We start from the raw sequence: 25670 nt of genomic DNA, 5'->3' as shown, positions 1-25670 counted from the left end.
GTGAATCACTTCAACTGAGGGTGTCGCAAGTTCCACTCGGAACGGGCTGAATGTTTTCATTGCTTGCAGTACGACGCGGGAGTCTTGATGAGTGTTGGCGGCTGGCTCCCGTTAAGGACAAGGAATGGTCAGACTTTGTTGAGCGCTATTTAGCCTCACAGGTTGTCATCGACTTGATCTTTCATACGGTCTTTCCCAGGAGACTGACTATGCAGTTGTTCGATCATTCCGGTGTCAGTGGATGAGTCGGACAGTGGCTGCGTCTCAGCGCGAACTCGAGCAGCAAAGCAGAACATTCAACTTTGTGCTTTGTATATGAGCCTTCAAAACTCTATTACTATTATCGTGTTTACGCTTATGTTTGTTCTTCTTTTCTTTCTGAAGTCGTTATTGGGCGGCAGACAGCCTACTATTGGTGACCTGGAGCTAAAAGCAGCACCAGTCCAGGTCCAGACTCGCCAACCAAAACTGCGGATACCTACCACGCTGCGGACCGCTGCTTTGTACGGATTAGCGACTCAGGACTACCTAATTTTAGTTGACGGCTGGGCCCTCAAGCCCTGTACCGTAGGGCTCGGTAAGGCTCTGTGTTTCGGGCTCTCAGCAGCCATTCAACAGCGCTGAAACGCAGCAAGTCCCACTAAATGCACGCTATAATCCACTAGACCGAGATTGAAACCTTCAAACACATTCCCGAACACGAACTTTAGGGCTGGCAGCACCGATCTAGTCGCGTGACCTGGCTCGAGTACCTATGCCAGCACGGTGAAAACGGCTGCCAGGAAAGTACCCACCCAGCACCATGCCTCCTCAGATCCTCCCTGCTGTCCTCCCCTCAGACTGGTCGCATCTCAAAGATCTGTCGCCAATGTAAAGTTCAACGCTGGCCATTGCCTCTTTACACTCCTTTGTTTGTGTTTCTTTCCTTGATTTCATTTCCATCGTCCCCCACAATGTTCCTGGCACCTCGCCGCTATGTTCGCTCAATCCTGGGCGGCCTGGCCATCTTTGGCATCATCTATTATGTCCTTGGCACGGTGCCACAGGCCAGCGATGCGGCGCGCCGGGTCAGTCTGGACCACTTTATGAATAGCGATTCTGTACCACCCGTCATATTCAAGAAGAGCAGCTTCGACTGGAGCCAGGTTCAGCACAAATATTTGCCGCCCGATGTCGTGACCCCACTGCCCACGGACAAGGCCCGGGCTCTACCCCAGGTTCAGCACCATTTTGGCCCGGAATCGCCGCAGGCCGCGCGAGTCCGTGAGAAGCGACGGGCTGCTGTCGGAAAGGTATTTCAGGACGACTGGCAGAATTACAAAAAGTTTGCATGGAAAATGGATGCCCTGAACCCTAAATCCGGCACTGGCAAGAACCAGTTTTCGGGCTGGATGGCCACCCTGGTCGATGGTCTTGACGCTCTCTGGATGCTGGGATTAAAGGATGAATTCGAAGAGGCACTTGCTGTTGTGGCTGAGCTCGACTTTGGTACATCCACCGATTACCGTGTCAATGTCTTTGAAACGACTATTCGCTATCTCGGCGGATTTCTCGCAGCCTATGACTTGAGCAAGCGGGAGGTCCTGCTGAAAAAGGCCGTCGAGCTCGGCGATATGCTTTACTCTGCGTTCAATACCGAGTTTCGCCTCCCCGTGGACTTCATGAACTTTGAATCTGCCAAGTCCAGTAACGGGTTGAGTCTGGAATCTTGGGTTGTTTCTGCTTCCCCGGGCACGCTGTCGCTCGAAATGACGAGACTCTCACAAGTGACTGGGGATCCCAAATACTATGACGTTGTCAATCGGCTCATGGAGCTCTTCCGAGACCAGCAGAATTCGACCAGGATTCCTGGACTGTGGCCGATATGGGTTTCGCTCTCCAACAAGGACACCAAGAGCCGCGAAGCCTTTACCCTTGGCGGCAGCGCCGACTCTCTATACGAATACCTGCCCAAGATGCACGCCCTGCTCGGCGGCGGCAACCCCATGTACGCTGAAATGACACAGGGCTTTTTGGCTGCCGCAAAGAAGGAGCTCTTCTTTCGGCCCATGCTCCCCGGCGGCGAGGACATTTTGATTTCCGGCAACGCCCAGGTATCCTCCAACGGTGACGTGACATTTGACCCGGAAAGCGAACACCTGACGTGTTTCATCGGCGGCTCCGTCGCCCTGGCCGGGAAGCTGCTGGAAAACCCCGAAGACGTCACCGTTGGGAGCAAGCTTGCCAAGGGCTGCGCCTTTGTCTACCATTCGTTTGCCAGCGGCGTCATGCCCGAGCGATACAACATGGTGGCCTGCGAACCGAAAGTCACGGACACGTGCCCGTGGGATGAGAAGCGCTGGGAGGAAGGCACAAGGGCACGCAGAGAGTACAAGGAGATTTTGCCAAAGGGGTTCACCACCGCAAAGGACCCCCGCTACCTACTACGGCCCGAGGCGATTGAGAGCCTGTTCCTCCTCTACCGCATGACGGGTGACACCGAGTACCAGGAGTCTGCGTGGAAGATGTTTGAATCCATCGAGAAGCACTCGCGCACGACGCACGGCCACGCGGCCATTCTCGATGTTGTCACAGTCTACGACGAGGCTTCCAGGCAGAAGAACCTGGAAGATTACATGGAGGTGAGCGCGGCTGTCCTGCCATCAAACTTACTCACGCTAACATTCTGCAGAGCTTTTGGTTTGGAGAGACGCTCAAGTACTTTTACCTCATCTTTTCTCCGCCTGATCTGATTGACTTGGATCAATACGTCTTGAATACAGAGGCCCATCCATTCAAGAGGCCAGTGGTGTCAACCGCATGAGACAGTGCATAATGGTGTCCGAGGTCTGCGATAAAAAAAAAAGGTTGCAGAGCTTCGAGTATGCTCAGGGATACTGGAAAAGTATCAGCATTACTGTCTTATTGTAACTTGTATTTTACGACTTCTCATTTGTCAAGTGTATTCGCAACGATTGCTGGCTAGCATCGTGTTGGGTCAGTGGAGCTGGTCCACATGAGACTGCTCTGCCTCACCCTCGGGGGCAGTGGGAACTAAAAGTTTAAAAGATTCCGTAAGCACGACTCGTATATAGTTGGCTTTTTTTCCCTTTCGACTTGCAAATCAAAAGTAGGCCTTTCATCAGTAGTTGCACATGGCATCGCTCAGAAACCCGTCCCACCTGTCTCGAAGCTTGCGACGGTCCATCGGTTCGTCGGCGCGGTATTGGCACACTATTTTGCGATTGACTGACCAAATGCGATAGCAGCACAATCTCCAAGTGTTTCGCTTCGTGGATCTTGTTACAGATTATTAGTAGCCCAATCTCCAGGCCGCTTACCTACGCGGCGCCACAGCCGGAAGTGCCCATCAGCTCGACGAGCGTTTGCCTCAACAGCCTCAGCAGCGACACAGACGACGAATTTGCGCAGCAGCACCATGGCGCTCGACAAGGTGCTCAACTCCAACTTTTTAAAGTCGATCCGCGATTTCTGGTATGAGCACTTGCCGGGCGATGATGACCTCGTCGTGCCTGGCCAAGTCGCGCATAAGCGCTGGTACGCCGGCGGCGCCGAATTTGATAAGGCATGCTTGTGAGTTTTCCACCAACACAAGACAGCGGCTTCTGTCAGCACCGCCAGCTAATTGATCTTAGGACGCAATTTGAGCCAGCTCTCGAAGCCATCAATGCGTCCGGTGTCGACGGCGCCGAGCTTCTCCGTCTCGTTCAACCGACGGAGCCGTGCGACTGGCTAAGCCTCATCCTGCTGCTCGACCAGATCCCGCGCAACTGCTACCGCGGGCCTGCCTCGCGCGTCGTCTTTACCGTGTTTGATCCGCTGGCGCTTGCCGTCGCGAAGGCAGCCGTTGCCGCGGGGGTGCCGCACACGGCGCCCGAGATTCGTTGGCAGTTTGCGTTCCGGACGTGGTTTTACCTCCCGTTTGAGCACACCGAGGACGCAGCCATGCACGACGAGTGCCGTCGGCAGTACGAGGGGCTCGCGCGGGATGTTGAAACGCTGCTGGCTGAGAAGGAGGAGCCCAAGAATGCGGATGCGTACAAGCGGCGCGCGTGGCAGGTGGTGCAAGGGAATGAAGAGGCCGCGCGGGCGCTTGTGCGCGCGCAGCTCGACTTTGCGGAGCGCCACGAGGCCATTATCAAGCAGTTTGGGCGCTATCCCCATCGCAACGAGCCGCTGGGACGAGAGACAACGGCAAAGGAAAAGGAATTTCTGGAGAGTGGCGGCGACACGTTTCAGAGCAAATGATTTTGCGAATGAAAAAAAATGTTCCAGATGAATTCGTTGGTTTCCGGTACAAGAGGCTGGTTATTCTTTGATTCAGTAAATAGTTAGTGCATTCGGGTGTTGCAAACGGAAGGAGCAACGGCTCTCACAGCCCCCCTCAGTATTTTATTTTCAAGGAAAAGAAAAGAGAAACAAGAGGTTCAAAGACTTCCTTAAATTTAGAGTCGTCTTACGTGCCTGTGACACAACTTTTCTAGTTTTAGGCCAATACAAGGCTCGGAACCGTGAACCGTACCCGGACCCTAGAACCTCTGCGGCCCGCTGCCTTTCCTCTTTCACCTCAGTCACACGGCACAGGGCGTGATTGCACAAGCTCCGTTTCATCAACAATCATCACCTCAGAAGCTGCAGCTGCCTCTAGCTACCTATATTCTAGATTCTCCATTCTCTCAGAGCCCCTACTTCCGTTTTCTCCCGCCTTCGCTGCACAGGCAAATCGCTGGTCGCTCCGTTACTGAAGCGGTATCTCGCCCGCAGTTATGGACGGTGAACGAGCTCCCCTTCTTCCAAACAACGCCCAGGAAGCGGGCGCGGCTATCCGCCAGCCGCCCATCTGGAAGCGGAAGCGAGCTGTCATCTGGTCTCTCATTGCCATGGTTGCCGTAATTGCTGCCGTTGTTGTCATATTACTTCTTGTTCGCCCTGGTAGCACACGCCGTAGCGGACATGACCAGATCCGCTACCCAGGCGAAACGGTCGCCTGGAGACCCTGCGGCGAGACCGATGGCAAGCCGGTCGAGTGCAGCTCTCTCGACGTGCCCATGGACCAGTTTGACTCCAAGCGCTCTGGTAACAGGACCTTTTCCATTCCACTGATTCGACGTCGCGGCGGCGCCAACGCCACCAAGAACATCCTTCTCAACCCGGGCGGGCCCGGCGGCAGCGGCATTGGCTTTATGCAACGCAAAGGCGGCGCCATACACACCATTGTCGGCGATGACGACTTTCATCTGCTGTCGTTTGATCCTCGCGGCATTGCGGGATCGCGACCCCGAGCCGAATGCTTCTCAAACCTTGATCGTCGGCTGGAGCTTACACCGCATGAGACGGGCGATCCTAAGCAGGATGCCGAACTCTGGAGCGAGACGGGCAACTTGATGCGCGCCTGCGCCGACAACATGGGCGACTATGGCCCCCACGTCAATACGCCTCAGACGGCTGCCGACATGAATTCGATCCTGGATGCCATCGGGCAGGACAATCTCTACTACTGGGGCTTCAGCTACGGCACCGCGCTGGGCCAAACATATGCGACGCTGTTTCCGAATCGCTCGGAGCGTGTCATTGTCGATGGCGTGGTAGATGATTTTTTGTGGTACGATGAGCTGCTCATGAAGACTGATTTCGTGGATACTGGCAACGCCTTTTCGGGCTTCTTTGATGAGTGCACAAAGGCCGGCGAGAAGTGCCCGCTACACTTTGTCGCCGATAAGAAGCAAGATTTAGAGCGCAACGTCACACACTTCATCGAGAGCCTCAAGGAGGAACCAGTATCGGTCTACGTTAACAGTAGCTTTTTCGGCACCATCAAGTACGATACCGTTATAGGCGGCGTCTTTGGCCACATGTACCGGCCCAAGGAATGGTACTCACTGGCCGACAATCTTGCGCAGCTGATGCAAGGCAACGGCACCGGAGCGCTGATTGCTTGGGGTGAACTAGGGCGCAATTTTAGCGACCCAGACGCCGGCATGGGTGAGTCTGGCATGTTTGTCGAGTTCAATGACGCGCCTGCAGGTCCATCTCGCTGGCCGGCCAAGAAGAGCGACGCACTCGAAATTATTCTGCCGTACATCAAAAAGTTCTTGCCGTACAGTGCTAGCAACACGGGGCACTACATTGGGCGCGCGCAGTGGGCGATTCCCAAGGCGCATGACTTCAAGGCAGCGCGGCATAATGTCGAGACGCGGCACCCGTTGCTGGTGTTGTCGACGACCTATGACCCCATCTGTCCACTCGTCAACGCCAAGGTCGCTCAGAGTGCCTTTGTCGGCGCCAAGCTGGTCGAGGTGCAGACTTACGGGCACTGCTCGCTGGCGATGCCGTCGCCGTGCACGGCACACATCGTAAAGAGGTTTTTTGCTGCGGGTGACCTGCCAGAAAAGGAGCACACCAAGTGTCCGGCCGAGGGTCCGTACTTTATCAATCCGGAAGACGACAAGAAGAAGAAGCATGGCGAAGAGGACAAGATCAGCCTACTTAGCATGGATGAGGACGAGAAGCTTATGGCGGCGCTCAGGAAGCTGACGGATGCCATTCAGCCGCTTCGCAAGTCATTCTTCTAAATAGAATAACATGGCGACCATTTGATGTTATTTTCAATCATCTGTCATTATGCTACTCAGTCCCAATGTGGTGCAACAGGCTACCCGATTCCCGGACGTCATAAGTGCACGGAATGGATTCAACGTTGAGGGGCTGAATATTTGGCGCAATGTAAACAGGGACACCGGACGCGGAGAGAAGAAGACGCCCGGCCGAGTGGCGGCGGGCAACGGAGGCTAGTCTGGGGAAAATGGATCTGGTTCAACATATCGCTAACAATAAATTATTGTTGCTAAAAGAAGCCAAAGTAAAGCTACTACGCAGAGAAACCTCGGGCGGCGAGAAGGAGTAAATAAAACACATAATATGTAAGATGACAGGGTCGCTGCGATGCGTTCAGCTATCGACGCGACGAGTGAGGCGCCAGGACAACGAGACGGGACGCCCAGACACACAAAAGTAAACAAGCCAAAACGCAACCAGGTCATGGCGTCACTAGCTGGGGGCAGTCCTGAAGAGTGATTGTCGTCGATTTCCCGTCCCAGGCGGTCTCCCTTGTCTCTCCAGTAATAATAAAAGAGACATGTGCATAGCACGGCGCGTCCAATCGCAGCCACTACTAGGCTTGAGGGAAGATGGTAACAGCAGTTTCCTGCCTGCTTCCGAAAAAGAAGGAAGATGGGCACCCCCCCTCCCCCCGCATTTTTGGGTGCTCATTGAGTGCACCGGGACGGTTGCGACCGCGTCTCACCTTTGGGTCTTGTTGGAGATTTTGTGCATCTTTAGTGAGAGACAGACAAGGCAGCACAAGCATAGCTGGCTGGAGATTTGAGACAAGTGTCGTGGTCAAAGAACCAAAGAAGTTGTTGCTGCTTATTAGCCGTCTCTAGGTTATAATTGGACGTTTTGTTTTAATATGAGAAGAACCGCGCAAAAAAACAACACCGCGCGCAGTTTACCTGGGGCCCAAGCTAAGGTCCTTCCTTGCGGGCTTTATTGCAATGTCGCATCGGGTCAATAAAAGCGCAAAAAAAAAGAAAAAAGTAAACACGATGAGATTTTCATGTGCGGGCGAGCTGAACGCCCAAAAGCCCTCGCCACCACCTCTCTCTTTCTGTCTTGTTGATGCTGCTGCTGCTGCTAAGTAAGCCCGCTTTCAACGTACCTACCCCCCCGGGATCGCGCTGCCGTTTTCCCCCCTCCTCCTCCCCGTCCATCAACAAAACCCACTTGCCACCGCATCCCATCTTCTTTTCTCAATTTTGTATTTCTTGTTCTGCGCGTATCGGTCCACCCTCCCTGTCAACTTCACTACGCGCTTCAACTCCTCCCTCCACAAAATTCTGCATCGTCGCGCGCTTTGCCGCGTTCCCCCCCATCATGGTCAGCACCCGTTCCTCGTCATCGCGCGCCGGCAGCGCCGTCCCTGAGACCCCCGCCCCGGCGACGACACCCTCATCGCCACCACCGCGCGCCGCCGCCGCCGCCAGCAAACGCACATTGGCCGGCCGCAAGTCCCTCGCCAAACCTTCCACCCCCTCCCTCCTCCTCCTCCTCCTCCTCCTCCTCCTCCTCACCTACCACCACCACCACCGCCGCCGCCACTACCCGCGGCTGGTCGCACGCGCCCGACGCGCCCACGCTCTTTTGGCTCGGCGTCTCGCTGCCGCTCGTCATCTGGGACACAGTCTACGTGCTCGGCCGCCCGCACACCATGGAGCACGGCTGGCTGCACTGGCCGTTTTGGTCCCCGTACAAGCTCTACGGCGAGGTCGACCACGTCTACGGCTGGAAGGCCTTTCACGCAAAGAGCGGCTTCACCGCCGCCCAGGGCGCCCTCAACGCCGTCGAGACCGTCATGTATCTCGTCTACGCCTGGGCGTTTTTTACAAAAGCCGTCGACGACGCCGGCGTGGGCGGCAAGAGGGCCGTGACGGGCCGCCGCGGTGCCCAGGCTGTCCTGATTGGCTTTAGCGCGGCCGTCATGACGCTCTCCAAGACGATTCTTTACTGTATGTCCTTTCTTTTTCTTTGGGGGGAGGGAGGATTGCAAAAAGCCTACGGGCACGAGAAAAGCCTCGCTGACAACCTCTTGCTTTTTGATAGGGCTCAACGAATACTATAGCGGCTTTGACAATATTGGCCATAATGACCTCGTCAGCCTCATCTTTCTATGGATTATTCCCAAGTAAGTCTTTGCCAAGAAAAAAAAAATCTTCGCCTGAATCTGGGCGCAAGTCTGTCTCTTTTGGCTAACAACAACTCTCCCTGTGCAGCGGCGCTTGGCTTGTCGGCTCGACCTGGATGATTTACTCCCTTGGGGGCGACATTCTACGGGGGATCGAGGCTGCCTCCCACGTCAAGGATGAGTAGAAAGAATGAAAATAACTACAATATATTTTACCTTGTTATGACTATTTTACGCTATATACCACTTTGATTTTCCCTCTTAATCATCGAGTCTTGGTCAATCAATCCCTCGTTAGATCACGCAGCAATATTTTGATTCGTATCGCGCACAAGAGACAGATTTGCCAAGCTGCTCACAGCAGTCTTTTTACAATGCTTACGGCCGTTCCGTATATATTAAGTCAGACATGTAGGACGGACATGGAAAGCACGTTTGGGGTATTTATAACATTAACCAACACTAGACTATTTCAAATCAACCTATTTGAAAAGATGGAATAGCTCTCTGCCCAACGAGGCCTGTCTTCTTTGGTATCATCCTACATAAAGACACAACGCCTCGTAACGCATTCGCAACCGATACCGCATGACAATGCATCAGATAGAGGGTAATAAGAAAAGACAAACAATTCAAAAAAAAAAAAACAATGAGTATCATCTGGCGCCGATACTAGATGGCCTCGCGCTGGGCAATGGCAGCCTTCGCTGCGTATTAGTGAAAACTGTTGTCCTCCCTTCTTCATATGACAAGCCGGCATTTGTTCCATGACGCACGCCTCTCATCGGACTTCCGTCAAGCCGCCCAAGTCATGGTACTGCTCCCAACCAGGGGTGGCTCCCTCGTGCGCCATCTCTGTGCTCGATTCGTCGCCGCACAGAAACGCCTGCATCGCCCTCCACTCATCCGCTTCCGATTGCAGCGCCACAACCTCGTCCTCTTCGTCAATGTCCTGCTCAAACGGTGCGCGCCCCGCCAGCGTCCAGCTCTCCGGCAGCAAGCTTTTGCGCAGGCTCGGGGCGCGCGACAGGCCACCACCAGACATTGTTGGCGGCTGCGACTGCGGCAGGGGGGGCGTGTCCTTGCTCCCGCTGCTGGCGATGGAATTGCGACGCTTGCTCGAGGTGCGGCTGATGGTGTCCAGCACCGACTTCATCGGGTAGCGCTGGGTGAGGCTCCTGTGCGAGGAGTTGCGGACAATGATTGGCTCAACGGCCGTCTGCTCAAACTCGACAGTGGCCACGGTGGCTGGCGACGCCGGGCTCGATACCGCCCGCGACTCCATTGTTTCAATAGAGCTGGCGTTGCTGCTCCTGTTTGAGCTACTCCAGCTCTGAGTTGGAGTTGATTCGGGCTCGCCGACTGGTGGAGTCATGTCAGCGGGCCGTTGGTCTTTGGGTGGAATTTCAAGAGGCCTTCCGATAGCCTCAGAATTGACACATCCCACAGTATTGCGCCGCCCTAGCTTGACCTCATTGGTACCATTTCCATACCCTTCTATGACAATTTCGCGGTAGGCACTCTTGTTGCTCGTGGCTGACGTGACAGCAGCGACAGAGCTTGCGGTTACAGGTCGTAGCCGTTGCCTGATGGAGTTCCGAATCGTTGGTCGACGCGCGAGGACGTTGCCCGACACCGGCGTAGGTGGTGATGGTCTCGTTGGAGACATTGTACACGGAGCCGCCGGCATTGATTGCCTGCGCCGCGGCTTAACTGCCTGTCGGCGTTCATGACCGTGCGTCAGCGCAAGATAGTTTATATCTGGTTTGATTTCCACGCCGTCTGCGAATCTGGGCTGCCATGGCTCGTCTGCAGACATAGGCATTGTCGGCAACACACTGCTCGAAATTGGGAAATCCATCTTCGTATTGAGGGCCGTGTTCCATGGCGGGAGCTCAGTAACGGACGCGCTGAGAAAATAAGGTGCTTTCTCTCCCGCCACTTGCGGCGCCTGTCGTGAAATGCTGCGCAGAACCTGGCACATGGCGTATATCAAGATCCAGCGTACTTTACGAGCGTCCGTGATGGACACGTCATCTGGCGTGTCCCCCTTGTTGGCTGGCGACTCCAATGACTTGCCTTCGAATTCACGATACATTCGCACAAGATCATTCCTGAAGGATGATTCGCGCCAGTTGGAGGCTTTTATCAGCGCCGTGTGAGCAACCAGCCGGTCGGCTGGTTTTCCTTTTTCTTTTCGACCAAGCCAGGACATACGGCGCGTCTTGCGCACGTCGGGTACATTGGGGAGGAGAGGCAGGGGATGCTGGCGGCACTCGAACGAATTTCGGTTGTCGAAACTTCGAATGATCTGTAAAGTGCACAAGCCACCACCACTGCTACCGCCAAACATCCCGCACGTTTCTACTCCATCGTCTACGAGAAGATCGTACAAGGCTTCGAAATCCTCTGTCATCGCCTTGATAACTTTTGCGTCAAACTCTCTCGGTGGGAAATAGCCGAATTTGATCGTGTAGAAAGCCAACAAAGCGCTGCGGAATCTCTCGAGGTGGGCACGCACGCCAAGAGGTAGGCCGATCTGGCTTTCCGAGAGTTCCTCGTCAAGAAATGAGGCTAGGTCCTTAGTTGCATTGTTAAGCTTCGTCTTTGATGTTCGTCGCGCGTTTCTGATAAGTTTTCTCGAGATAAGACTTATTTTCTAAATGTCTCGTCAGCGCGGGCAGTCTTCCACTGCAAGCAGCATGCTTACCGTGTATTCAGTGCTTCGATACAGCTGCTCCCCCATACCCACGCAGTGGACAAATGCTCGGGTATAGAGGTCTTGGTGGCGGAGGTATTCGGCAATGTGTAAAATGGCAAGCGCGTGATCCGGTTGTGCCACCATGTCTAGGTAGCCGGCAGTCTCGAGATACACTAACAGGTCTGCAGTAGAGTCCGCATCAAGCGGCCGATAGGTGACCATGTTTTGAAACAGAGTCACAATTTCTCCACCCAGGTGAGTTCCAACTAGCGGAAGTCCTCTCATCCAGGCCAGCAAGTTGCGAATCGAAAGATGCTGTCGAGCGATTTCTGAGCGTGTGCTGCCTGGGACAGCTTGTATGTATAGCTGCACATTTCGATTGGGGCGAACTCGATTCCAGTCAGCATCCGTCTTTGGAAGGTCGAAATCATGTCCTTGCTTGTCCATGTATTTCTCGATAAAAGCATGGCACCCTGTTGCAATCAAGGCAGCAAGATCCACGCGAAACGATGCGCCTGCATTACACTGTCCCTTGCCATAGAGGTAAATGAGACAACTGCCGTTCGAAGCCCATAGTTCAGATTCCTGTATTGCAGGGTCAATGATATTCCACATAGGGTCCTCGAATTGCTTACCCTGTGCAGACCGCTCCATTCTGTTACTGTTCGCTTTTGTCCGTCCCACAGATTCACAGGAGGCGCAATATGGGCCCGCGTCTCGCCATTCTGATGTCGTTGCGGATCATTCGACGGCATGATTAGTGACTAAAGAGCGATTTGAGACTTCTCTGGTGATGGAAGCTTGGCGAATAAAAAGGGCAACAGAAGGAGACCCCAGATCCCTTGTCGAAAAGAATTGGTGCAAAGCGAAATCAAAAATAGAACCTGGAGCGCGGCTGCTGTCGCCACCAGCGCCTTTCGTAGCACAGCCCGGGAGATTTAATATGGGATGATTTGCCAAACACGAGCTTTTCGTTACGCCGTCGTCATATGGCAGCTACACGAGCAATTTGATCGTTCCCGGTCCGGTGGCGCTGCTGTACAATGGCCTTTATGCGGTGCTTCCCACAAGGCCGCAAGGCCAAAAGTAGCAAAGCAGCTCTGGGCTTTTCAAAAGTAGACTGCGGCTCGTTGACCCACGCAATCTCAATTGCTATGCCGCATCGCCAGCGACGACCCCGTCAGAATGCCAGAAACCAGAACCTGACCACCAAAGAGGGCAGATGCTGGAGAGGATACACAGGGGAAAGGCATACTATGATAGACGTAGCCTGGGGGTGAGCAGTTATAATATGCTCTCAAAGCATCAATTAGATTGGCCGCATGCACCAGCCCACAGCTTGCCCACAACTTGGGGGTATTAGCTATCGAACGAATATGCTGCATCCATGCAGATATGGTGGAATGGAGCCTAACCCGCTGGCAATGCTTGAATAGGGACTAGCCAGGTCCAGTTGTCATGGGTCGATCAAGCCATGTCTCAGTGACGACAAACTACCAGTTGCAACTTGCCGCAGACGGACCACGACGACCCATCCCTGTAACAACCAAAACCAAGGACGTGCGTCGAAAAATTGCATAATTGTGTTGTCACCGCACCCGACGTCGCTGTCCATCAGTTCAGCTTTCTATGAACATGCATGCAGCGTCTCAGTGCTGCACAACCGATTGAACATGTCTCAGTCGTCAAGGCACAAATCTTCACAACAGCCATATGATTGGGAAATTTATCCGAGTTTTCTTGCACAGTTGGGCTAAAATGAGGCCAAGTGCTTTGGCCTGCGCGGAATGCAGCCTTTCGCCTCAACCCAAAACGTGCCGAGCGTGGCTGGGCTAGCTCCTTGGCCTTCAGCTGGCGATGTACTTTCATGCTCGTTGCATCTTGCTGCGGCAAACTGACCTAGTTTGACCGAGTCAAGCCAGGTTGGAACAATCGTTGCGACAGTCGCTCTCAACGATTTCATCCAGCTTCTTCTGGTCACAGGGGGCAGGCCCAAACCCCCCGAGCGCTCCGTCAGTCGCCGCTGATGCCAGTGCCAGTTGCCCTGGCGAGGGTGGACATGGCATTTGGGGAAAATGCCTATGATGAATGACGAGCAGAATCTAATAAGATTTTGGAGTGTGGTTGTAATGACGATGGGCGGGGCCCGCTGGCACCCAATACTGGTAGCCTGGCTTGCGTTGGTACGGATGCACTAACTAGACCATCTCGCAGCGCGCCGTCCATAGTACCCGGATGGCGCCGAAACGTCTGTGTGGGTGGGTGGTCGGGTGGTTTGGTGGTTGCTTCCTCGTGGCAGTTTCGAGAGGGTGAAAAGAACCCTCACAGCCCAAGAGGACGAAACTGAGGCAACTGATGTCTGGGATTTGCTGTTGTTGTGATCATCGATTTGGCGTTCTTCAAGAGACTGCTGAAATACTTTCGGCTGTAAAAACAACCTTGACCTAGTCAAGCATCAAGGTAGTCATCGAAAACCTGATAGAACCCTGTCCTCAATGATAGCTGCAGTTCTTCCATGACGATGCATGTCTGTCAGTCTGCTCCCGCTGTGCTGTATTTTAGCCAGGCTTGTTATGCAGGCGCCACTGATGTCTGGCTGGCAGCTGCAGCGGCGCTATCTTGGTCACTGCAGCTACGGTTCCATGGCGTGATGCTGCAAATTGACTGGGATCCAATAAAGCCCCATTCCACGATGATCACCTAAACAGCGTGAATGATGAGATAGCGTCCCAATCTAAAACAAAAAGAAAGGCGATCAAATCGTTTTTTTTTTTTCATTGTTTTTGGTAATTAGAAGCGGGTTGAGAGCTTGGGACAGATTTTGAGGCCATGGCGTCGAACGGAGTACGGGGTACATGCGATTGCTGTTACCAGTACGGAAATGAATCAGTGGATGGATCTAAGTAGTCGTCTCCAGCTTAGAGGCTGCATGCGCAAGTGACCGCTTCTTATCAGTCCCGCGGAATAGCGTGCGGGGAAGAATGAGGTATGTAGCGTAAGCCATGAAGGGACATCCGTTTGGTGCTGCACTCATTTGTTTTGGAATGCTGGCCGAAGAGATGCGAGATCAGTCTCGTCAAGGGAGGCTGATGAGGCCGTGTTGCACACTTCTAGCTGCTGAAATGACTCCCGCCGCTCGTCGTCGTCTTTTGGGCCAGATTCAACCGTCTTTACCAGATGCTCCAAGGGCACAAGCAAGAAACGGTGGTGATTATGTACCCCAGATCGACACAAGTTGATGGGAAACAATCATCGCAATGGCTCCTTCGTCACCTGGCAGAAAATCTCACCGAGCATACCGACTTCACCGTGGTGGGGCCAGCCGCCAGTCACGTCTCCTGGTCGCAAGCAACCTACATGATCCGCGTAGCTTGGAGCTAGAATCATGGTGCACTTGGCTGCCATGGGGCTTGAGAATGGCTACAGCTACCCCTTATACGTATATTCAGTGCTCTTGCTCTGATCAGCCTCCTGCTGATGCCGGTAGGGGCTCGCCGGCCACCACTATTTCCGAAGACGACGAGCGTACATTCGATCCACGAGCTCCTCGATCAAGCTATAGCCTGTATCCCCTCGAATACCTGCTGTACTGCGAAGACTGTCAGCAGATACGGTGCCCACGCTGTGTGACAGAGGAAACTGTCACGTACTTCTGCCCCAATTGCCTTTTTGAGGTTCCTAGTAGCAATCTCCGGAGTGAGGGTAACAGGTACTTGACCACGACCATGATATACGCTCTCGCGGTTCTAATCATCGGGCGCTAGATGCACACGGAGCTGTTATCAATGTCCAAATTGTATTGGCCCCGTGCAAGTTGTTGCTGTGCCAAACGCTAGCGAGACGAAGCTCCTCGGGCCCGAAGGCGCCTCCAGCACCAGCACCGGCCCGTTTGCGCTCATCTGCCAATACTGCCACTGGTCCTCACGCGAGATCGGTATCGAATTCGACCGCCATAGCGGCATACACTCTCAATTATCGCGAGTAAATAACGGCGGCGAACAAAAGATTACCGCCAAAGAAGTAAAGGAGCGTCGCAAAGAGACACACGACGATACGCCACTCCCCGACGATCTGGTAGACGCTGATTTACAATTTACAAATCTGAAGTCATTCTATCAATCACAGCTAGCGGATGTGGGATCTGCGCTGGGGGGAATATCGGTGCATGATGGCGGCTTTTCTTCTCCCGCCGCCCTATCGCGCATAATGTCGCTGTATACTGGCCGCGGGGGGGCAAAGTCGCAGCAAGGCGTGCCGTACGTCATGCGCGAGGCCCTGAACACTGATGAAGGCCTCAAGCTAGCTCATCTGAATGACTCTTCGTCAATCAAAAAGCTCACCACTGGAGGCTGGGACTGCACCGTCGGGACTGAGCAAAAGGAGAACCAGCTGGAAGGTGTGCGGTTCCAGGACGAACTACGACCGATTCCATATCTGCTTCGCACCAAGCGCTCAAAGCGATGTCCTGCCTGCAGACATATTCTTTCGAAACCAGAAAACAAAGTTACGTCAACAAGGTACAAGATTCGACTTGTCGCTAGATCATACATTCCAACAATCACGGTACGACCTCTGCAGCCAACAGCCAATCCCGTCCCGGTTATTTATCGACCTGGCCTGTCAGAAGAGGGTCCATTGAAGCCTTCTCGGCCCTGCCAATACATCGTCACGTTCAAGAACCCCCTTTTCGAGAGTATCAAGGTCTCATTGGCAACCCCGAACGTAACACCAGGTCGATTCTCCAGCACAGTCACTGTACTGTGCCCACAGTTTGAAATTGATGCCAATACTGATATGTGGGACGACGCATTGAAAGATGATGGCAAAGATCGTAACGACAGTTCCAATCAAGTCGAGGTAGGTAAAATCTGGGAGAGGGGACGAAACTGGGTAAGTATTATCCTCGAAGTAGTCCCGGCCTCTTTGGTCAGCGACCCAAGCAAACTGCCGCTCAAGGATGGAGAGGATGTCCTCGAGATTCCCATGTTTGTAAGGATGGAGTGGGAATCGGATGTGCAAAACGACATGGGCACACCGCTGGGCAAGGAACGGGACGGACGGGAGAAGCGTGAGCTGGCCTACTGGTGTGTCCTCGGTGTGGGAAAAATTGCACAGGAGTAAGAGCAGGAACATGTTACATTTCTAGATACCCGATGGTCACGTTGGTAAAGAGGATAGGATCGATTGAATGATCAAAAATCATGTAGCGTATATCATTACAACGGCTACTTTTTCGCAAGACGCCAAGCCCCTTTGACCCAACCATCAATGCTAAATGGCACATTCCAACCAAAACCGTATTCACCCCCGTCTCATTTTGACTATTTTTTTGTTGAGGCGATCGACTGCTTAGTATTCAGCAGCGGTCTGGGGGAACTCGAAGGTAACGTTGCGGCCAGTCAGGCGGCGGTAGACCTCGGCGTAGGTGTCGACGCGGTAGTCGACGCCAGCGCGCTCCTTCTCGTCGAGGATGACCTTGAGGAGCTTGCTGCCGTCCTCCTTGGTGCGAACACGCTTGCCAACGATCTCGACGGGGTAGCAGAGATCGGCAAGGATGGCGTCGTGGACGGCGGTCAGGGTGCGGGAGCGGGGACGCTTCTGCTTCTGGGTGTTGCGAGAGCGGGCGGAGCGCTTGGGGCGGGGAAGAATGCGGCGCGAAGCGAGGATCAGGACGTGGCGGTCAGAGAATTTCTTCTCGAGCTCACGGGTGAGACTGTACGTGAGGTTAGAATTGACTCCTTGTCGGTGGTCGATTTCATCATGGAGAAACATACCGCTGCTGGACGCGGTGGAATCCCTGCAGGGAAGGGACGGGGACAAAGATGACAACAGCCTTCTTGCCGTGGCCGACCTCGATCTAAAAGAAGACCACAAGTCAGCATGCGAGCTCCAGGACATAATGCCTTGGACCGCTTCCCGTCCTGTTCCACGAAGTCAAACGAGTGTCGGTGACGCTGCGCCAAATCCCCTTCACGAAAGCCATGACCAAGAATCTCCATTCTTGAGAAATCAGTGTTTGAGTTTCGCTCGCGGAAGTACGCTCGTTTCTAACATCGCATCGCCTTTGGGGAACAGGATTTCGAAAAGTCTATGGTCGGTCTAGCAATTGCTTCAGGTAAATCTCACCTCGCGGGCAGAGACGATCTGCAGAGGGCGGAGGGCAGCCTTGAGGTCGGCAGTGTTGCTCTCGAGGTCGTAGAGAGCCTGAGCAATGGACACCTCGAGCTCAGAGGGGTTTTGCCTCGAGGGGCTGTTGGCAGCGATCTTGTTCTGGGCCTGGGCGCTCATTTTGACGGTTTGATGCTCAACGAATTGCGATGATGGGAGTCGTGACAGATCCTGAACAGAAGTTTGCGCAATTGGGCCGTGGTCTGTAAATTGGGGCTCGCTTGCCCTGAAAGACTTGTGGGCCGCATCTTTTTTTCGCCTGGAAAATGTGTGGTCTCACGTGACCTCATAGCCGACAGCACGGCCCGCTAGTCCAGTTTTGCTGACTGCCTTTTTCGGCCGAGGTGGGGCACGATGCTGCAGCTGGTACGCTTCGGTTTGTCCCAGGCAGAGTCGAATCTTAGCCATCGCATAGCGGAATCGAAAAGTTATGTTGCAGAAACCTTGTAGACATTGCTTATTACTATGTTCATCTCAGTATTCTGAGCTGATTAGCCGCGTCTTATGCTCGAGTAGGGGTTCAAAAGAGGTGGGAGCGGCTCCGTTTGCAAGCACCTTATATACATGCTAAGCTGCTTCTACACGTGTAAGTCGGAGGACAACTAGGAAGCAAGCCCAGGTTCCAAGGACCATTATCGTTCTGTCAGGTTCCCGCGTTTTCTGAATTTGCATGCTTCTCGGTCCACATTCAGCAATGCACGTTCTGTAGCAGTGTTCTTCGTTGGCAGGAACAGCTTGCCAGCTGCACAGGTCTGTCGTTCGGCTGCCAGCTGGCAAGGCAAGTGCCTGTTCTGCGGGCATGTAAACAGTTTCTGCCGTGTCTTGGTTTTGTCTTCTTCTCTTTTCCTACACACCCAGTGATCATTAATCCTTGACTTTTCATTTCATCCGGGACCAGCTCGTTGTGATCCCAGCACTTTGGTCCATTAATCACTCCTACTGCCGGTCTATTCATTCGTTCACTATGGTCGCTATCCCCCTTCTTGTCATTTCTTGGGTCCTCGGGGCGTTTGCTCAGAGTCCTCATAGTATCCCTGGATTTCAATACACCGGCTGCTCCTCCATTGACCTTTCCTGCTTTGGAGACCCTATCATCTTTCCCGATGGCTGTGCTACTCCAGAAGCTTGCCAGAAGGCATGCGAAGGTTTCCAGTTTGCTGCTCTTTTGAATGAGTATGCTTTCTATCTTCAGGCTTATCTTTCCAAACTAACGATGTTATTAGGGAATGCCGATGCGGAAATGATCCAACCGCCATCTCTTCTCAGGACGAAAGCATGTGTGACCACTTTTGCGAAAATAACCCGATTGTTGGCTGCTGTGGTAACTCGTGCCCAGATGAGAATCCCGGCATTGCAAATGTCTACGTAAAAGAGCCTGTTCTTGCACAGTATACTGCCGCCACCAACGCCGCTACTACGAAGTCATCTTCGTCACTGTCAACGGCAGCTCCTGTCAGCTCGCAGCTCATTACTCCTGCTGGAACAGCACCTGAACCACAGAGCCGATCCAGTGCTCTGGCCACTTCACAGTCCGCGGCCACGCAGTCTTCTGAGCCTTGCCAACCATCTCAGCCCTCGCAGTACCAGACTGCCGAAGGACCGGCGCCAGAGCCCCAGGTATACAGCACTTCAGCTGTAGATGCTCTCCAGATCACTGCACCGGGTCCTTCAGGATCGGTACCCGCAGTCCGCCAATACGAGACTACTATGTCGGCCAAAACAGCGCCCACCAACAAACCTTATGGGGAGTCGCCTGTCCCTTCCCAGGTACCAGGGTCAGATTCCGCCTCTGTCTGTCTTCCTTCATTCTCCTCCATTGGTGGTCTTGCAATCATTGCGGTCATGATGATGTGATAGTCCGGAGTGTGCTTCATACATTTATTTGGGGCCGAGTTTAGCTACGTTATATTTTCATTCGTTTGTTTTAGGTCCCATCTTTGGCAGGAATTAGCTCATGACGTAAATGTCGCAGTTACTCATGGTTGTTGTAATGGTGGAGGAGTATCTTACACAGATTCGTTACTTAATTGTACCTATAGCAGGACCATAAAAGTCACACGCATGTCGAAACATGTGTCTAATACACAAGGTTAATTATCGCTTCATTTTTGCGCTCGCTTTTCCGAGTGCTTTTTGGAAACGCGCATATTGGAAGTACCTTAAAAGAGTTCAGGGTATGATTGTGTAGAACCTGCGAAGCGGGGCAACGGTGACGAGGGAACCCCGCTGCGCAGTTATAGGTGCTTTGTTGACTACCGACCTAGATTTCAGCCTGACAAAAACAAGACCTGAGCCATCTTGATAAGCAAACTAAATTGAAGTTGCCGGACTCTGCGACATGCAGTCAGGGATTGCCGGTATGTGTGCCAGCGTTGGTAGAGAAGGTTGCCGCCTAACATGATACAGCTTCGCAGGAGCTGCACGAGCAGTTTAGCTCGCTGCTGTCGTCATCGTCCACCTTTGCTCTACTGGTTGGCATCGAAAAAGAGTCGCTAGTCCCGATTGCCAATGTGGCCTCGACATCCTCGTTCTCGGGCGACTTGAGCTCTCTGCAGTCGCACATCAAGCCCAATGCAGCGGTGTACGCCATCATTCGACGATACGACGCAGCGCCGAAACTGGCGGCAGTCTCCTACGTACCCGATGCCGCCCCGGTGCGGCAAAAGATGCTCTTTGCATCTACGCGATTGACGCTGACACGAGAACTGGGCCTGGAGCACTTTCGCGAGAGCCTCTTCTTCACAACGCCGGACGAGTTCACCGAGACTGGCTTTAAAAAGGCAGATGCCCATGCGCAGCTGGAGGCGCCCCTGACGGAAGAAGAGCGGACGCTGGGCGAAGTCAAGCGCGCGGAACAAGAAGCTGGTGCGGGTACGGGAACGCGAGAAATTCATTTGAGCAAGAGCCTGGCGATGCCTGTGTCTGAGGAGGCTATTGCCGCCTTGAAGGACATGCAGGGCAGCCGAGCTGTAACTATGCTGGTAAGTGTCTGAGCCTCTTGACAGTGCTGCCATGTGCAAGGGAATTGGAACAACTCAGTTGAAGAAGGAATGATGCTAATTGAAACAGAAAATCAACCCAGCCACCGAGGCCATCGAACTTGTACCCGAGTCACCCAGCCCCGGCACGATTGCCGAGCTGTCGCAAGCGATTTCTAGCACCGAGCCGCGCTTCACCTTTTACCGCTACAAGCACACACATGGAGGAGAGGAGCAGAGCCCACTGCTCTTTTTCTACACATGCCCAGCGTCCACAGGCGCCAAGTCGATAAAAAACCGCATGATGTATCCTTTGATGAAGCGGGCGGTCTTGACCATTGCAGACCAGGAGGCCGGCCTGACGGTTGAAAAGAAATTTGAGGTGGAAGAGACAAGCGAGGTGACAGAGCAGCTGGTCTTGGATGACCTGCACCCAAAGCCGGCGGCGCGGCAAGGTTTCAGCCGACCGAAGCGACCTGGCCGGTGAGAGATGGATAGGAGTACTTACAAGATGGACGGAAAATTGTCCGCAGATTTTCGCAGATTTAGAAGCATACGACTCTATGCGATTGTTTTAAAGGAAATTTGGAGACATTTTTTCTTATTTTATTTCATTTTTGACATCTAAGAGAATGCAGACAAGATATGCGACAGAACGCGGCAAGACACGATCTTGTCTAGCGTCTTTCCACCATGATTCGTAGCCTCAGCTACGCCGGCACCCCAACGTAATATATAATACCAATCAAATGATGCCTCTAAATAAACAGGAAGAAAAGGGAAAAGAAAATAATAATTGGTTCTATACTATTGGACAATTGTATAGAAACCACAGGTCCTCGTTGACAGGGTATATAACCAAGAGTTCATGTTCGTCTGACGTAGGCGCGAGTGTATGTTGTTGTGTTTGTGTGTGCAAGTCGAGAGAACAGTGTTGTACTTTGTCGTGTGCTAACGTACTAGGCGCCGCGGTATTGCGGGTTTGTCCCGATTTTTACTCCTCAAACGTTCCACCGACGAAAGCAAGGTTGCTCTTCTCGAGGCGCTCTCTCAGGAACTCGTAGACGGTAAAGGTGACGGCCTGACCGGGGGCGACGCGCATGATGCGGGGGGTGATGCCCTTGTAGAAGGCGTGGAAGCCCTCCTGCTTGAACATGTCGGCGGCGATCTGCGTGATGCGAACCCAGGCGCTGACGCCCGGGCGGGCAGGCGCCTTTTGCAGGCGCGTCTTGATGGTGTCAATGGGGGCGTTGCTGAGGGGTCCCATGGCGCCGGAGACGAGGCCGATCAGGGTCGTCTGCCAGCTGGGCAGGTTCTTGCCGTCAAACTGGGGCTGCCAGTCCATGAGCCAGCGCTTAAAGTACGAGTAGGCGGTGAAGTTGACGGCCTGGTTGGTGCCCTGGCGCAGGGCCGTGAGGGAGACGCCGCGGTACAGCGCGCCGAAGCCTTCCTCCTTGACGACGGTGTAGAGGGCGTGGGCGGCGTTGCGGTACTTGGGCACGTCGAGCGGGTCGGCCATGGAGTGGCTCTGGGCCTGCAGCCGAATCTTGATGACCTCCATGGGCGTGACGACGGCGACGGCCTCGGTGACGCCCGCGGCCAGGCCGGCGAAAAAGATGCCCTGGCCCGACACCACGCCCGTCGTCTTGTCGCCGAGCAGCTGCTTGTACCACTCAAACGAGGTGAAGCGAATGGCCATCTTGGGCACGATGCCCGTCAGCACGGCGCCGAGGCCCTTGTACAGCGCCATGGGCGTCTCCTTTTGCACAATCTCGATGCCGGTGCGCACGAAGCCGCGGCGGGGGGCACCGGGGGCGCGGGCGCGGCGCGAGAGCTGCATACGGACCTTGATGGTATCTGGGCCATGTTAGCGAAATCAACGGCCCTTGTCTTTTTTTTCCCTCTCTTCTCTTTCTCTCTTCTCTTTTCCCGAATACGTCATTTTTGTCTTCTTGGCAGTAACAGAGAGGGCCAATTGGGCTGTTTTCACGGGCAGATACGTCACTGCCCGTTGTGCCGCGGCCCCGGCGATCGGGTGCTGCGAACTTGTGGGGAGCTGCCGAGCCTCTCTTTGCGCCTCGGGGGGGGAGTTTCACCATGACTTACCGAGGGGATGGCAGACGAGGGCCTCCATCATACCAGCAGAGCCACCAGCTGTAAGAAAAAAAATTCACGTCAGCTTCAATCGACTATACTGTGTTCTGCAGAAGCGCTCTGAGCGCGCCAATTACATACCAATCAGGTTGACGGCGGCCGTGGGCGGCTTCTTCTTGCCGTCGGCGGCTTGGCTCGGCATTGTTGCAGATGGGACGGGACGACGGGAACGAGAGCTAGGTGTTGTCCAGGGAGGGCAGCGAAGCAAAAAAGAGTAGAAGAACACTTGCGCAAATGTCTCTACTGTCAAGATATGGTATCAAAGCAAAGACGCGACTCGCTTCTTTGGGTATGCGACAAGGGGAACAGTGACGCTGGCGGACGGAGGGAAAGGCGAGTTTCGTTTTCGAGGCTTTCGCGCACGAGGAGAGGAAGAAGCAACGACAAGGATGATTAACAACGAGCTATGCTTTCTCGAAGCCGGTAGAGCGGAGAGTTTTCAAGAGGCAAAGGGGAACAAAGAAACGAATTGCAGGAATGTAAAAGGATGAGAAATCAATAAAAAGTCAGAGTTGCGACAAGAGCCGGCTCCGGCCAGAGAAAGGTTACAGTCACGGCTCGCCGATAGCTTTGACCTTTGGAGCACATGCAGACTTGCGGCGACCACACACACACACACACACACATACGCACAACCCCGGGCTACTTTTAGCATATGATTCTGGGTCCCCCGCCAGCCCGAAGGGCAAACCATGTCGTAAGGTTGGTGGTAGGAGGGGGGGATCCAGAGCGAGAGAAAAACCCCGGGGGCGCTTCCCTTCCCCCACCGGCAGCAGCGTTGTAACTTGTGGGTTTGTCGTGGGGCGGGCCCTGGACGGAGTATTAATGGTCGGAAAGGAGAGAAACTGGGTCTAGAGACAGGTTGGATTTTACTTGAGCCGCATTGGCTCTCCTTCTTGGTTTTCTGGCTCCGGGGGAGACCGGGTCGGACCAAAGGGGCTCGGCTCTTTGGACATGTAGACGACCAAAGCGACTCAACTACTCCTACTCTGAGCTACCCAGATTCTAATCGACGTCGAAATTTAACGAAAAAAAAAAAAAAACCATAGTAGAGGATCAGAAAAACAAAAGCAACTTCATTTCCGGTACTTCAGCTGCCCACACACCTCATCACCAGTCAGAGTGACCAATGCACCAAGCATCATCTACATCACCTCACCCTCTCCACAGTTTGCTGAGAGGCTTACTACACCCGGCACCTCACACTACTTTGTAGGCCTGCGCCAAGATTTGATCAAAGTTCCAGCGAGGGCTTAGTGGTAGTTGATCGTTGTAGCAGCTTATTTCATCGGTGAGACGGTGAGTCGTCGTTGTACACTTCTTGGTCTGGTAATAAATACTCGAGACTTTGCTTGGAGTCGATGCGCCGTTGGGCATCTCGAACCGTAGGTAGGTTGCTAAATTTCTGTTGTATCCTTTTCGTCTAGCACCGAAAACCGCTTCATGTCACTTCAAAGAAAAAATCTTGTAGTTCTCGTACCAGTATAGAGTAAAACCCGTCATTCCGAGTAATAATCCGGTGTTACCTCCGGGTCCTGCAATACAAGGACCCTTATATTATTACTACTTGTGAGACCGTTGCCGCCTGCATACTTACGCACGTCGGCCTAGGTAGGTACCTAGGTTAGTTAGCCGGGGCGTTCCAGAAGGTCTCGCTGTGTGCACAGAAGCCACTGATGAATCGAGCTGCGCTTAGATGGATTCTGCCACAGTAAGATACTACAGCAAGATACAGCGCCCGAGCCGTTTCCAATGCACGCTAATCTAACTAAACGTTTGCACCAAATGACCAGCCATCTTGAGATTATGAAGCTTAAGTCGACCCAGCCCGTGGGGATCAGCTTTTGCCGAGGCATTGAGCGCTACTACTCTGTAAAAAAGGGAAACAAAGAAACAACCTTATGAGTTGAAGTCAAAGTGCGACTAACTACCGAATCGATCTTTACCCGCTTTGTCCCATCTTTAACCTCGGGAGACATATGCCCGTTTACCAAAAGCCCATCATCATCGCCCCAAAACCCCCCCAAAAGGTCTCAGCGGGCCCTCCCAAACTTCAGCGCAACAGACGCCCTGAAAACTCCGGTTCAGCGGAGCTCCGACCGGAATCCGGGGCTCTATCGCCGGGGCGCGTTCCTAGGCGCCGCCAAAAAACCAGCCCAGCGTGATGACCGACTGTGTATGACTTTGCGCCGGCTTCGCATCATAATAATTATGACATGCCTTATTTTTATATTCTAATGGCACACCGTCACGAGACAGATGGTGGGCTGACGCTCCGTCGAGGGGCTGCATTGCCTACACAGTCATGGACCACAAGGAGATGTGGTCCCCTGCAGCTCGTCTCCTCTCTCTTGTAATATAGTGAACATGCAAACGAACACAGGTGAATACAATAACGTCTTGATAGACACGAGAATTCATCCATAGGTAAGCTTCGACTTTTTACGAGTTTGGGCTGGATACGCGCGACTCAAACATCCCCAGTCTGCGACTTGGCCCAGCTAGTTAGTGGTATGCCTAGCGTTCACATGTGAAAGCACTGCTGACCAAATGTAGAGTAATAAAGCTCAATCCTAGGCCGTTATTCAATTCTATCACTGTCCCTACTTTGCGCACATGTTTTTGGGCACTGATGCCTTCACCGTCTCTTATCCATTTCTTTCATTGCCAGGAGCAGAAATCATCTTCCCAAACACCGTCCATCCCAACATTTTGTCTTATTTTTAATATGTTTTTCCTTGCCTGCCATGTCGAAAAGTCCAACCACAAATCAAGATCCGGTATTTTTTTCCATCTGTGTTGTACGTGACAGGGGTATCCATTATATAAACCATCAGTGCTTGCGTGCCATGCCGTTTCGACGCCAAACAAAGGGAAAGAAACCAAACCAAAAGAAAAAAATAATTTGCAAAAGCCTCACGTCTCAAAT

The 25670-nt window shown here is 53.3% G+C and overlaps 10 protein-coding genes across 10 annotated transcripts; 7 read left to right on the top strand and 3 right to left on the bottom strand.

Annotated features, from left to right (window-relative positions):
- Positions 1–953: 953 nt before the first annotated feature.
- On the top strand, positions 954–2803 carry BBA_04057 (glycosyl hydrolase family 47; the record flags this gene model as incomplete). Its single annotated transcript, XM_008599154.1, has 2 exons — positions 954–2621; positions 2672–2803. 2 exons carry the CDS (start codon positions 954–956, stop codon positions 2801–2803), a joined length of 1800 nt encoding a protein of 599 aa, XP_008597376.1.
- A 615-nt stretch (positions 2804–3418) lies between these two features.
- Positions 3419–4248, top strand: BBA_04056 (SpoVR like family protein; the record flags this gene model as incomplete). The annotated part of the gene is made up of 2 exons (XM_008599153.1): positions 3419–3573; positions 3636–4248. The coding sequence occupies 2 exons, from the start codon at positions 3419–3421 to the stop codon at positions 4246–4248; spliced, it is 768 nt and encodes a 255-aa protein (XP_008597375.1).
- A 518-nt stretch (positions 4249–4766) lies between these two features.
- BBA_04055 (Alpha/beta hydrolase fold-1) lies at positions 4767–6572 on the top strand (the record flags this gene model as incomplete). The annotated part of the gene is made up of 1 exon (XM_008599152.1): positions 4767–6572. The coding sequence occupies one exon, from the start codon at positions 4767–4769 to the stop codon at positions 6570–6572; it is 1806 nt and encodes a 601-aa protein (XP_008597374.1).
- A 1694-nt stretch (positions 6573–8266) lies between these two features.
- On the top strand, positions 8267–8925 carry BBA_04054 (C6 transcription factor; the record flags this gene model as incomplete). The annotated part of the gene is made up of 3 exons (XM_008599151.1): positions 8267–8564; positions 8659–8740; positions 8829–8925. 3 exons carry the CDS (start codon positions 8267–8269, stop codon positions 8923–8925), a joined length of 477 nt encoding a protein of 158 aa, XP_008597373.1.
- A 596-nt stretch (positions 8926–9521) lies between these two features.
- On the bottom strand, positions 9522–12196 carry BBA_04053 (choriogenin Hminor; the record flags this gene model as incomplete). The annotated part of the gene is made up of 3 exons (XM_008599150.1): positions 9522–11399; positions 11451–12026; positions 12077–12196. 3 exons carry the CDS (start codon positions 12194–12196, stop codon positions 9522–9524), a joined length of 2574 nt encoding a protein of 857 aa, XP_008597372.1.
- Positions 12197–14857: 2661 nt separating this feature from the next.
- Positions 14858–16562, top strand: BBA_04052 (dynactin p62 family protein; the record flags this gene model as incomplete). The annotated part of the gene is made up of 2 exons (XM_008599149.1): positions 14858–15150; positions 15278–16562. 2 exons carry the CDS (start codon positions 14858–14860, stop codon positions 16560–16562), a joined length of 1578 nt encoding a protein of 525 aa, XP_008597371.1.
- A 228-nt stretch (positions 16563–16790) lies between these two features.
- BBA_04051 (40S ribosomal protein S7) lies at positions 16791–17729 on the bottom strand (the record flags this gene model as incomplete). Its single annotated transcript, XM_008599148.1, has 3 exons — positions 16791–17154; positions 17216–17298; positions 17568–17729. The coding sequence occupies 3 exons, from the start codon at positions 17727–17729 to the stop codon at positions 16791–16793; spliced, it is 609 nt and encodes a 202-aa protein (XP_008597370.1).
- An 844-nt stretch (positions 17730–18573) lies between these two features.
- BBA_04050 (uncharacterized protein) lies at positions 18574–19463 on the top strand (the record flags this gene model as incomplete). The annotated part of the gene is made up of 2 exons (XM_008599147.1): positions 18574–18782; positions 18833–19463. The coding sequence occupies 2 exons, from the start codon at positions 18574–18576 to the stop codon at positions 19461–19463; spliced, it is 840 nt and encodes a 279-aa protein (XP_008597369.1).
- Positions 19464–19947: 484 nt separating this feature from the next.
- Positions 19948–21074, top strand: BBA_04049 (cofilin/tropomyosin-type actin-binding protein; the record flags this gene model as incomplete). Its single annotated transcript, XM_008599146.1, has 3 exons — positions 19948–19966; positions 20016–20590; positions 20679–21074. The coding sequence occupies 3 exons, from the start codon at positions 19948–19950 to the stop codon at positions 21072–21074; spliced, it is 990 nt and encodes a 329-aa protein (XP_008597368.1).
- A 507-nt stretch (positions 21075–21581) lies between these two features.
- BBA_04048 (putative succinate-fumarate transporter) lies at positions 21582–22883 on the bottom strand (the record flags this gene model as incomplete). The annotated part of the gene is made up of 3 exons (XM_008599145.1): positions 21582–22444; positions 22694–22741; positions 22823–22883. The coding sequence occupies 3 exons, from the start codon at positions 22881–22883 to the stop codon at positions 21582–21584; spliced, it is 972 nt and encodes a 323-aa protein (XP_008597367.1).
- Between the last annotated feature and the right edge of the window lie 2787 nt (positions 22884–25670).

This window comes from Beauveria bassiana, assembly GCF_000280675.1.
Source record: "Beauveria bassiana ARSEF 2860 unplaced genomic scaffold BBA_S00009, whole genome shotgun sequence".
Taxonomy (NCBI): Eukaryota; Fungi; Ascomycota; class Sordariomycetes; order Hypocreales; family Cordycipitaceae; genus Beauveria; species Beauveria bassiana.
Note: the sequence above shows the minus strand (reverse complement) of the source record. Positions and strands in the feature narration are given on the sequence as shown.